The sequence below is a fragment of the Typopeltis vanoorti genome, chromosome 12 (genome assembly GCF_054136105.1).
Source record: "Typopeltis vanoorti isolate ZY-2024b chromosome 12, IOZ_Tvanoo_1.0, whole genome shotgun sequence".
In the NCBI taxonomy this organism is placed as follows: domain Eukaryota; kingdom Metazoa; phylum Arthropoda; class Arachnida; order Uropygi; family Thelyphonidae; genus Typopeltis; species Typopeltis vanoorti.
Window position 1 is genome coordinate 26,844,247 of NC_143560.1, and position 13,702 is coordinate 26,857,948.

General features: G+C 34.4%; 1 protein-coding gene across 1 annotated transcript in view; it reads left to right on the top strand.

Annotated features, from left to right (window-relative positions):
• The window catches only part of xmas (RRM_XMAS2 and SAC3_GANP domain-containing protein xmas), a 523,534-nt gene that overhangs the window by 256,473 nt on the left and 253,359 nt on the right, over positions 1 to 13,702 (top strand). The window contains exon 14 of the mRNA XM_090401436.1: positions 2,400 to 2,533. Coding sequence (XP_090257562.1) covers positions 2,400 to 2,533 — 134 coding nt within the window. The remainder of the gene's footprint in view (positions 1 to 2,399; positions 2,534 to 13,702) is intronic.

Below are 13,702 nucleotides of genomic sequence, written 5' to 3' on the forward strand. Positions count from 1 at the left end.
AGTCTATTTAATCATTTACACAAAGTTAACTGTTATCAATTAGTTAAATTAATTAATTAGCATGAAATAAAAATTTTATAACAATTCATTCATTAGTGTATAGGCTAGGCTACCATGAAGCAATTGTATCAATTGCACTAGGCTACCATAAAGCAATCATATTCCAGCTTCTTTGTTATCAGTATATGAATCCTGTAAATAAATATCAATTTCTTTTTCACATTATCTTTTAATTTTTGATGTCTAGTGTTAGTAATACATATAACATCTACAGTTCTCGTAGACAGGCTTATACGTTGGTTATGCATTATTAAATCACTTAAGGAATTGAACAATGTAGATATGAATATAAATTAAATTACACTTTAATAAATATTTCCGATATTTCGGCAACGTCACGTTGCCATCTTCAAAAGGAACTTACAAAAAAGGGGCACGTGCATGTAGGCACTACAACACAGTAACTGAGAATGAAGAGATGAAGCTATTGTTCTCCTAAAAGTCCTGATGGTGCCCTGTAGCGGACTAAGTAGGTGTTCGTGGCCGTTGGGCTGAAGGTCTGCTGATGTAAGCCTCCCAAATTTGGGACAGTTGCATATGACCAAATTTATTGAGGTTTGGAGAGTTTCTTAGGGCTGAGGCTGATTCCATAAATAGTCTTTCGAATTTGTATTTGTTACAGTGTATTACTGCAGCTTTCTTCCACCGTATTCTGTGGCGTGTATCCAGAGCATGGTCTGCAAGACCAGAATGGCTGTAATTGTGAAAACGGATGTAGTCCTTGTGTTCAGAAATTCTGATATTCGCTCTCCTGCCTGTTTGGCCAAAGGAAGTCTAGGGAAAGTGGTTGGTCTTTAGTGGAGCGGATAAGGGATGCCAATTTTCTGTATGGTCTGTAACAGGAGGTCAGGTCATGTTTTTTTAAGATTTTGGTAATTTTTTCTGAGGTGCCTCGGATGTAGGGAATGGTGATGGATTTAGAGTAATCCTTGTTGTGGAGGGGGGGTAGGGGAGCTGTGGTTTGTAGGTTTTAATATTTTTTGGATTTGGGGGGGAGGGGTAGCCATTGGTTGAGAAAGTGTTGAGGATGTGATTTAGTTCAGTTTAGGGCCATGTCGTTAGAACAGATTAGTTTAGCCCTGTTGTATAGTGTTTTCACCACTCCATATTGTTTTGTGTGTGTGGGGGGGGGAGATTGTTGGTGAATATATCTGCCTGTATGGGTGGGTTTTCTATAAACTGAGAAAACCAAGGTTCCATCAGGCTGGTGGGTGACTAGTGTGTCTAGGAAAGGGAGGCTGTTGTTTTCCTCTTTTTTCAGGGTGAACTTGATTCTGGGGTGTTGGTTGTTTAAGTGTGTTAAGAAGGAGAGAAGTGTTTCAGAGCCATGTGGCCAAATAGCGAACACATCATCAACGTAGCGAAGCCATATGGTTGGTTTTTGTGGGGCAGAGGCTAATGCTTTTTCTTCAAAGGTTTCCATAAAGAAATTGGCCAATGGTGGGGAGAGTGGTGAACCCATGGCTGTCCCCTCTATTTGTTTGTAGAATTTTCCCTGCCAAACGAAATAGCCTGAGTTCATTGTGAACTGAAATAGGGCTGAGATATTGTGAGAAAATTTAGCTTCGATTAGCTCTAAAATTTCCTTGAGTGGGACATTTGTGAATAAGGAGGAGACGTCAAAGCTGACCATTATGTCAGTATGTTGGAGTGTAAGGTTTTCTATGCTGGCTTTGAAGTGGGCTGAGTTTTTTATGTGTGATGGTGTGTTGCCAGTATAGTGTGTGAGCTCTTTGGTCAAATGTTTAGCTAATTAGTTAATTTGTATGTGGGGGAATCAATGCCATCCACTATGGGACGTAATGGCACATTTTCTTTATGTATTTTTGGGAGTGCGTAAATACAGGGGGATATGTTTTGTATCACATAAGACAATCTTGATGTAGATACTGACAACCATAAACATCTTATAAAGATGACGCAAATTTATGGTATCGATAAATACAGTACTATAAATGTATTTTCACTTCCTTATGATTTTGTTTAATAACATTTTCTTTTCTCTAGCTTACTTTCTTGTAAGAATATAGCATACATGTTATACAAAATATGTATTAATTGACTGTTCGTGTTATCGGTAAGGCTTCCGGTCAACAGTAGGCTATTAGTAGTTGAATTTTTGGGGAGTCAAAAGTTATATGTGGATTTTTTGAACAATGCAAGACGTTATTATCACCCCCCCCCCCCGCATTGTTCAAGAGTCAACTGTATATATATAAAACATTAAATAAATTTCATATAACAGTTTTTCAAATACTGACTTTAAACAACAGAAGATGTTTATAGAGAACAAACATATATGTTTACTTTTAACTAAATTAAAACATTTTGTTTCATAGATAATCGAAGAAATAGGAAAAGAAGTAGCTACAGAAACTCTTGTATCAGTTTTAACTGAAGAATGTAATTTAGTCCTTGCAGAAAGAGCATGGTTTAAAGAATTTTTCGCTTCAGCTGTAAACCAGTTGCTTAGGTAGAGTGAAAAGTGTTTAATTGATACTTTAGCAATTTAGTTTTAAACTGATATCAATAGTATTTCTGATTTTACATAATTTATAACATTGTAATGTGAAAGTTGGGATTGTTATGCAAAATATTACATAGCAAATATGATTATGATGTTAAGAATACTTGAAATTTATACTACCAAGAATTTTTTTTTAAAAAAAAACTAATTTTTCAGTGAACCATTCATTCATCCATTTGCCATAATTATGCAGTATTAGCTACATAATAATAGCAAAACATTTTATGCATCAGACTGATTTCTTGTTTTAAGAATTTATTTCATCTTGTATAACTAAATATAGTTTAGTATTAACTCATATATTTATATATTAAATATATAAGTATATGAGTAGAAATAATAACTTTGACATTTCATCAGTATTTCATTTCATATTATTATATTATTTTTTCATTATTATTATTATTTCATTTTATTATATAATTATATTATAATTATCAAACTGTTTGATAATTGATAATTTGACATACAAAAATTTTGTCATACCATCTCAATTTTTGTTTCAATCAGATTTGTTGTAATAGATTTCATGGTATGATATGAACACAGATGGATAAGAAAATAACTATTTATTAACTTAAAAGCTAATATTTCGCTGGTATTATATCCAGCATCTTCAGAGCATACAAAGTTTGTTACAAATGCAAGATAATCACAATCCGGTGTAACAGTGGGGCTAGTATAAGTAATTGCAGTGTGCAACACGAGACTAAAGTCCTAATATGGCACCATCTAGGTTAAAAAAAAAAAAAAGTTCAAAGTTTTGAAATAGTAGTCCAAATGATAGGCTTAGAAAGTTTGAAAAAATAAAATAAAATTAAATAAAATTAAAAAAAAAATAAATAAAATAAATAAAAGTAATAAATATTAATTTGGTCTTAGGATGACTGTCTCCCAAATCTTTGGTAGATTTATACAGCCATACTTGTTAAGGTTTGGAGTATGTTTTAAGGCTTCTGTTGATTCCAGGAACTACCTCTGTGACTTGTAGAAGCTTCTGTGCATTACTTTTGTTTCTTTCCAATTGATCCTGTGTGCAGGGGTATCCAAAGCATGGTCTGCCAGACCCGACTTGCCATAGCGAAAGTGTCGGATATATTTTTTGTGTTCACTGAGGTGGTCCACAGTTCTTCCTGTCTGTCCGTAGTATGGCTGTATAAATCTACCAAAGATTTGGGAGACAGTCATCCTAAGACCAAATTAATATTTATTTTTTATTTTATTTTATTTTTTCAAACTTTCTAAGACTATCATTTGGACTGCTATTTCAAAACTTTGAACTTTTTTAACCTAGATGGTGCCATATTAGGACTTTAGTCTTGTGTTGCACTCTGCAATTACTTATACTAGCCCCACTGTTACACCGGATTGTGGTTGGCTCTAAAGATGCTGGATATAATACCAGCGAAATATTAGCTTTTAAGTTAATAAATAGTTATTTTCTTATCCATCTGTGTTCATATCATACCGTGAAATCTATTACATGTCTGACGAACACGTAAGCCTATCCACGCGTTTCAATCAGATTGTTTGCAGGAATAAAACATATTGAAATTATATGTGGCAAGAAAATAAACAAAGATATTTTATTAGTCATTATTTTTGAAACTTGTGACTGACCAGTTTCACTTGCACTAAAAAACTGGTAGCTTTGTCAGGGTTTATAATAAACACAAAAATATAAAAACATAACAATATTGTATAAATACTAAAAAAAATCATTGCAAAAGAAAATAAATTGATTCATTCTAAACATGAATGTGAAGTCACATGCCATACATTAGCTGTCATTAGGCAAAGACTGGAGGTGATTGTTGGTAAAATTGAAATCTTAGATGTAGGATTTAATGAGAGATCTTCTGATGTCATTTAATATGTTCTTGATTTCTGTTCTGTGAATGGATAACAGTAACAGATTATTTTAGAAGTCTGTTACAGTTATTTCATTCACACAGGTCTTCGAATAGAAATCATAAAGTTGAAGTATTTTTTTCCTAAATTCGGCATGGTTGAATCATCGTAGTTTATTGAATGGTTAGTAGTTGAGGTATGGTTTGCCAGACCAGGTGTTTTTTTTCTTTTATGCTCAACTCTCCAACATATTCTTTCTTTCTCACTTCAAATTCATGGCTTGTCTGCCTTGCAAGACCACATGTACATGGTATTTCAAATATTCTTTGTATATAATATGTATATATATTATTTGAGACAACAGATTTACTCTCTGTATGACATAATAGAAAAACTTAAATGACTAAAAGCCGAGGAATGACAATAAAATCACTTATTATATGAATGTTTCGTCTTCTAATAAGACTTCCTCAGAGGTGTAACTTGGAAAGAGAAATACAGAAAATATATGTTACAAAAGAACAACAGTTACAGATCAAGTCATTGTTGAACATGTTCATGCAGGCATGATCTCGCATTACCAAAGTTGGATAGCTGAGGAGTAATAATTAGAGTGGTTAGCTTAGGTTAGTATTAAGGTGGACCAGATTGAGGACAATTTTTGTCGATTCAATAATTCTTCTGTTAAGCTCATCATGTCATTTAAAAAATTTTTCTAATTTGTTGCAGATCACTGGGTGGTGAGCAAATAATCATCAGCAGGGTTAGTAGAATTCAGAATATGATTTGATAAAGCACCGGCTCTAGTTCTGCTATATGTGATGTCTCTCAAATGCTCCTCTATGTGTAGTTCACTAAATTTTTATGTCTGACCAAAATAGGGCATCTTGCAGTTACACCAAAGAAGATAAACTCCTGGATATTTTTAAGTTGTCACATTTAGGTTTAGCTGTACCAAATAATGAATGGAGTTTGGCTAGAGGAATGAAAGGAGGAAAGATTTTATATTTTCTGAGAATTTTAGCAAACTTTGGTGAAAACTTTTACCAAAAATTCATAAGGAAAATACTCCAATTAGACCTATTGTAGAAGGTATGATTCTCCTACATATAAGCTCTCAAAATATTTGGCCAAAACTCTAAAAATGCTTATCTAAAAGGTGAAATTATGGCTAGTTTTGATGTCATTTCCCTATTTAATTTATAATTTAATTTATCAAAAAAAAGTTATGTCACTACCCATTGAGTTAATTCTGGTTATTTTCTTTTCACTGATGCTATTTACAAACAGAACTTTGGCTTAGCCATGGGCATTCCTTTATCCCTCATACTAGCAAATTTATACTTGGGAACATTTGAAAAAAAAAAAGCTATCACTTCATTCCCATTAAAGTGTAGGTTATGGAAAAGATATACAAATGATGTTTTCTTAATCTGGAGTTATGGACCTGATTCCTTAAAAGAGTTCCTAAACCATCTCAATAGTCAACACCTCAAAATACAATTTACTTCAGAATTAGAAGTTGATGGCTCTCTCCCAAAAACTGAACCCATTTATAGAAAATCCGCTCACACCAATGGATATCTTCATACACAGTCTCATCGTTATCCTCCTCAAAAATTTTGCATTATCTCTACATTATGTAAACATGCTCGCTCCCTCCTCTGTGAAGAAGAGGATATCAACAAAGAACTACAGTTTCTTCTTACAACATTTCAGAAAATGGTTATTCTAAACAGACAGTCAGAAAGCTAATATTTAATCCATCTCCTTGCCATATTCTATATTGTAAGTTACCTAAGGTTTTCAAGAAATTTAAAATCCAGAACGTCTTTGACGCCTCTGCCCAAGCTCTGTTCCTTACTCAGTACACCTAAAACAAAAACATAACAGCTTAAAATATCCTGGCGTTTACCATCTTTGGTGCAAATGCAACATGCCTTATTTTGGTCAGACTGAAAATCTACTGACCCTAATGATAAAAATTCATCACTCATCCAGTCATCTGGAACAAATCAGAGAACATCTTTAGGTGCTATGATGAACTTGAGAGAAAAATTGTGGAATCTAAGGAAATCATCCTCAGTCCATTACATCTGAATGCTAACCTCAGCTATAATCTTTCTTATTGTCACTGTGCTGCTATCTAACTTTGGCACTTATGAGATTATGACCATCTGTATGTGTCCAACAATACTGTGGTTCCAGAACGCCTTCATATGTCAGTAATATGTTGGCAATTTATTTTATAGCGATGTTTTTTTTATGTCTCTTTTCATGTAAAGCACTTAATGAAGTCTTCTAAGAAGACATAACTAGTTGTAAACTTTATTTAAATTAAAAATAGTATTTCTATTTTTATTTCTCGGCTTCCGGTAATTTAATCTTGTCTTCTCTTAAGCTTTTCACGAACCACTGAGGTTCTTTAGCTGTGGACTTCACAACTACAGCTGTCTCGAGGATAAGGTGGTTGGCCCTATGACTCCCGATATGTCCTATGTCTGTAGCCATGTGTGTTTGCCGGACTGGTTTGCCTGTTTTGAGCAATGAAAGACCCGAGTTACTGGGAGAAAAGAAAATCCACCACTGTATGAGACCAGTTAACTCACCTTTAGTTGAAAGAGACCAGATGAAGGTTTCTCACATCATGGATGGGAATCGAACCCAGGTATTTCTGACCAGAGAGCTTCATCTATACTGACTGAGCCACAGAGGCTCCAGTCATTTATGAGGATAATATTCTATTCTGTATCATCAGTAATACGAATTCTTTCACTTTTTGTCATATTGTTAAATATTTTTATTTATTTATGTGACTTATTTCTTCTTTAATTAGTTACTTGATTAAATCCTTTCTCATTTAAAACCTTATTCAATTAAAATCCTACCAGCTGCTCTATTGTTATGTCGTTGCTTTCTCTATATTTTACTGCTTTATATCTTCCTATTCTATCTTTCTATCGCTATTTTACTTCTTCAGATATCGGGCCTAATATACTTATATCTAGGATTGTTTCCTCTTCAGATACTGGCAAATTTATATTTTGCTGCACCAGCCAGTATCCTATAGCAGAAAAGGATCCTTGCTCAGGGAGACAATACTAGGTTCTGAGGCTTTCTTACACATTATTTTACTTTAACACTGCTATATAGATTCAGATTATTGCACTCGTGACCTAAATCTATAATTATATACACTTCCTAATTCCTTCCCGCCAAAATAGGTTCTATTTTTATAAGTGGTAGTTTGGAATCGTAATCAGGCATGACTCAGGTTTAGGTAAATATGACATGTTTATTGGAATATCTAAACAGAATATACAAACGGTTCATATACTCAATTTGACTCAATTCTTCTTCTTCTTCTTCTTCGCGTTATTCCCGCTTCCTATGCAGGGTGCGCGTGTTACTTAGATGCGACATCTTGTTAGTACTACTCCCAACCGACCCGTCGCCTGGTCTGCCGCTGGGGGGGGGGATGTATTTTTGACTGTAGAGGCGTATGTTCACGGGCCGGTTTGCGGGATGAAAAACGCCAGATAAACTGGCGGAAAAAACCCTACTGACGCGCCCAAGACCGGCTAACTTAGCTATGCCTGAGGAAGATCCTCAAATTCCTCACGTCTACAACGGGAATCGAACCTGGGACACTCCTTCCCCAGGCATATGGTTGCGAAGCGCAAAGCTACTAGGCTAACCATGCGGTCTTCTCAATTTGACTCAATACTAAATAAAAAGGACTCGAGTTAAGAGGTTAACATATTCTAAATTAAATCAAAGTTTATGAAACATCGTAAAACACAGTAATTGAAAATTGGGATAGATTGCAAATGATATGAAGTTAAGCCAAATTTCCTTTCTGCAATGCTATTCATATAAAAAGTTAGGCAAACATTCTTATGTTATTCAGTTACTAAAACTCCACAATTCTAATCTCATTAAGTTAATCCTATCACATACAACACAAGGATCTCTTCTAAACAGTTCTTCTTATTCTCAAAAGTGGTTAACTTTCTAATTAGAGACTGTCCACAAAGTTCCTTAGAATAATGTTCTTAATTTACATTCACATATAATCCTCTCTCTTCTAAGGAATTTTACACACAAAATAGAGAAATTTTACTTTACCAAACTTTTTCCCACGTCTCTCAGCACCACGTGGGCGTCTGGTTATTTCTTGTCTATTGGCTGTCCTTACGCCAACGTAAGGGTTATGCTATCTTCATGATTTCTGCCTAAAATGGACTCGAATCTCTGTGTTTCAGGATACATTTTGATGGGACTTTTCAACGACGGCTCGATTCTTCTAGGACTGGAATTTTTACCTTCAGCTCTGATAGAATCCTACTCTTCTCAAGAAAGCTCACTGTCCGACATCTTATCTTAGCACAGACCTTATCCCCCCCCCACGCGAAACTACCCACTAACTTCTGAACCACCAAGCAGGAAAACGATACGACAAGAAAGAGCCCCGATATGGCACTCGTCCCCTTATATTCTTCGTTAGAGCGCCCCCTTTTTCGGAGTCCCTTTTGCACATGACCTATATCTTTTCACCCCTTGGGTTCATCCCTTGCTTTCCCGACGCTGTTATGCTCTTGGATTCACGAAATACGTGTCGACATGCATTCTGTGTAAGTCACTGCAGCCGGCGTTACACTGGACACGTGCAGTAGTATACTTTCTAAGAATTATTATTTAATCTCTATCTGGTGACTCATAATCATTTTATACAGCTAAAGTGAGGCTTAAATTAATATTAACAAAATTCCTCCTTAAAAACATTCTCTAATTCGATCTTAGTAGTGATCAAAAGATTAAAGTACATGGAACATAAGATGAAAATTGCAATTTTATACATAAAGTGAAAAAGTTTCACTTTTGATTTCAGCTGATGTGCAGGTATTTCTCTTTGTTAGTAAGTTTAGTATGTTAGATTTTGAATGAATGATTTCTTTGCAAGATTCCTTCATTCAGGATCTAACAATATCCATTCAAATGCATGTAGCAACTAATCAACACTCCATTGCAATGCATCTCTAAACTGACAGAATAAATTTTTCCTCCTTTTTTGTTTATCTGTTCCACTGTTCTCCCCTGCAACAGTCTGCAATATTTCCCAAGAAATAAAATCCACAGCTAGGTAAATGTGAACAAGTTCCTTCTTGCCCATCTATGGTACTAGTGTACTCTATGTTAACTATCCTCTCATGAATGGATTCCTCATGTTCAAAAATAAATAAATAAAAACGATAAAATTCGACATACTCCCAGGCGTAAAGTGGGGTATTTCCACCGTCATATTTAGAAAAAAACTTTTACTCCAGATTTCTAAAAGAATCCATCACAGTTATCTGTTCACAGAGATATTTGAATATAAATCAAAGACTTATATTAAATGACATCTGGAAATCTCATTAAATCCTTCATGATCTTGGATTTCCAGTCTTCGTCTGTTGACACCTAACACATGTGTTGGAACATATTTCCTAGTTTTGAATCTGCCATCTTGTTGTAAAGTTGTTCTTAATAAAATCAATTAATTGCTGGTTGATTACTATTAAAAATATGGGGAAATTTATATTTGTACTGTGCCACCCTATATTTAGATTAGCCTATGTAAAATAGTAGAATCAATCTTCAATTAATTTAGCAGTCTCATTAATCATATAGGCCAAATTTAATATTCTACACTTAAGGCTCCTGCAAGATCTGAACTTTTTATGAACAGTGCAATGAAAAAGAATCAGGCACACACAATATTGAAGTTAATAAAACAAAACATTTAATACAAGGTTATATGGCAAGTACATAAAATTATAACTCCGAAAATAAGATAATACAATTAACTTAGTTCTTCAGGTCAAAACATTCACATAGAATCAAACATCATATCTTCAGATACTAAATTCATAGTTCTCCTAATAATAAAAATTGTTCATACAGTTCAAAACTTCAGAATTTCTCAGTAAATAAATTTACTAGTATCACTCAGTTGCATTCTATAATTTAACACTTAGTCAACAAGCACTTATGGAATTATTAATGGCGGCAGTTATCACATCAAGGGGAATTACTTTTAAGCTTCTGACCTTGGCTAAACTCAGCAAAACGCCACAGTAAATGTTAGGATATTCGAGACAGAGCTATCACTTAAATCTTCACACTGAAATAAAATAAAGTAGGACTGTTCTTACCAGGATTAATCCTTAGCATATCAGATTCAATGTGAGCACATTTCAAAACTATATTCACTTATTACTCCGAAGCAACACTATTCAAAAGAATTCTTCACGGAGATAACTGAATTATTATTTATCACGTTGCACAAATCTTGACGGACTTGCTATAAGACAGAATAATTATTCCATGTTTACTACTGCATAACAAATTATCATCATCATCATCATCATCATCAAATTCCTGCCATGTACCCTCAAGGGGTGTACAGGATATGACAGTACCACATGAAAAAATTACATCATTAATTTGCATAACAAATTAAGATTTGCATAATCCTTCTTCAAAGTGACAAAAGAATAAGTAGTAATTCATGAACTTAGAGGAATTATTCTGGATTGCCTATTAACCTTCCGGTCTTTTGTTAATCCTATTAATGCACTAAAATTCCTATTACTGCTACTGCTGACTTTACTCTCAGCTGCCTATAAGTTTTCTCCTCATCTCCGTAGTGTTCTGAATGCTCCTGCCCTTGAGAGTCCTTCTTTACTTTCATCTTCCGTTTATATACATTCCTTCTTCCCGACTAAACTTGTTCACTCGTCTAACTCATATTAATTCCTTACTTCCAATTACCGCAGCTCGCGCGTTCTATTTTATTTCTGTCTCCATGGCAACGATCAAAACAAAACGTAAACATAAGCATTACATAAGATTATACCTTTACACTCAGTAATGAAATATAATAATAAAAAATATTACAGTTACTTAATTTTTCCTTCACTTTCATTTATAATTATAATAAATAAAATATATGTTACAGTTCATATAAGGCACATAAAAGTTACATACATAGAATATCTTATAATATTATTGAAGGACAAAGTAATAAAATAAATGGCATTCACCACAGAGTCCTTCCATTCTCATGACATATCATAAAATTATATAATTAAATAATAACTGATAAAATTCAAGGAAAATACATGAATAATAAATCTCAAGCAAAAGACTAACAAATAATATATAACAAGTCTTGCTTAGAATATGGTAGATTATGTTAAATGTGAATGAAGAGTAAAAACATACAAAATAATTTCATTCACAGTTTAACAAAGGCTTACTCTTTCACTTTTTAAAAGAAAAATTTTTCACACAAGTTCTTTTAGTGGAGGATTTAATTTTTACATTTCTTTCTTGAGGTCTTAAATAACTGTTAGTTTGAATAGAACTTGACTTGTTAACACAGCTTACAGTTTTACTTCTCTCAGCATCTCTTTTTGGGTTCTGGCTAATTTTAGTACAAGGAAAGACTTGTTTCCTATTCCTATAGTGAGGTAGTGTTCTTTCAGAGCAGAAATCATGTTCTCTATCACTAGAATTGGGTCTTAGTTGTCTTACAACTTGGTGATTTATTCCATGATGTAGTTTGATTACCTTAGCAAAATTAACTTCAACTGTTAGTTGATTTTCAGTGTCAACTTCTGATTCAGGTTTGACTCAGAAGTTGGGTACTAGTTGCTGTGATGGTTCATCAGTGATAAGCCGTGTTTCAGGCTGATTGTGCACACCAGAGTTAGTATTACTATCCTTCACAGTTGGTTCAGTCACAGATAGCGCTACCTTATCTGGAGTAATTTTTTTATTAGGTACACCAAACCTTCCTTTCTGTCTCCTTGTCCTATCATACATATAATTGCTACCTCTTTTGATACTTCTTTTTCTGTTCATTAAGGATATTTCTTTTCTAAAAAAATCACAGGAGAACTGATACCTTTCTAAGAAATTTGTCCCTAGTATAATGTGGGAGCTTATGTTAGAGGTTGAGGGGATAACAAGCAAATCTTGCCAGACACTTAGTTTAAATTCAGGTAGGTAGATTCTAGCATGAACCTTTTCATATGCTATGAAGTTTGAGTCTGAAAGAGTAGTAATTCTTACAGGTTCACTTAGTTTGCAGTGCTATTCCATAATTTGTGTCTTATACTTTGGAGATGGTCCTTTCTAATAGTTGAAGCATTACATCCTGTATCTAATAAAATATCACACTTAGAACCCAGGATTTCTCCTCTAATTCTCATCAATTGTTCATTAGATCCTTGTTGTTCCTGCATTCTATTATATCCTTGTGGGGTATGTGTCCAAACTTTGAATCCCAGTTTTTTTTAGAGTAATTTCTTTTGTTATAAAAACAATTTCTAGCAAGATGCCCAACTTTATTGCAACTATAGCATTTGGAAGGATCTCTATGTTCTCTCTCCATCTGAGGTTGAGAGAGAATGGGTATCTGTTGTTTAAGATTTTTATGAATGATTGTCCTCGTAAATGAGAGTTGATGAATGATCCATCTTTTACCAACTCGCTCCACCCATTTTCACACAGTCATTTGGTTTCTGCAGTATATATCTTCTATAAATATTTCTATGGTAAATGTTCGTATGAAATAAAATCAATAATTCCTCCAATCTCTACTAAATCCGTGAAACATGTGCAGCTTCCACCCAGCATTCTTCACAATATGACTCCAAACCCACAGGACAGGTTGCTTTTCATCCTTCTTTATCCCTGTTACTTCTGTATTGTGGAACAGTTTCTTTCTTTTTGTGTGTTTCTTGAGGAATACAATATACAGACCTTCAAAATCAAGTATAAAGTTTCCCCTTGCCCAACCCACTACCCATACATGGTACTAACAGACTATAGGTTGATCAAACAACCTCTGGTGTATGAGCCCAACATAACAAAAATAATAATAATAATCTTCTTCTTCTTTTCTGCAGCTTCTCCCACTTAAGTGGGGTCACTGTTGATAATGAGTCTCCTCCACACCTTCCTGTCTTGGGCTGTCACCACATCCAAGTTCTTCATCCTTAAGTCCTCTTCTACCAGCTCCCTCCATCTCTTCTTTGGCCGCCCACGCTTCCGTCTTCCTTGCACATGCATCTGCATGACCCTTCTTCCCACATATTCGTCCTCCCTCCTCACCACATGACCAAACCATCTCAACCTTGCCTCCTGTATTTTCGCTCCTAAGTTCGTAACTTTCACTGTTCCCCTGACATAGTCATTTCTCAGACGATCCTT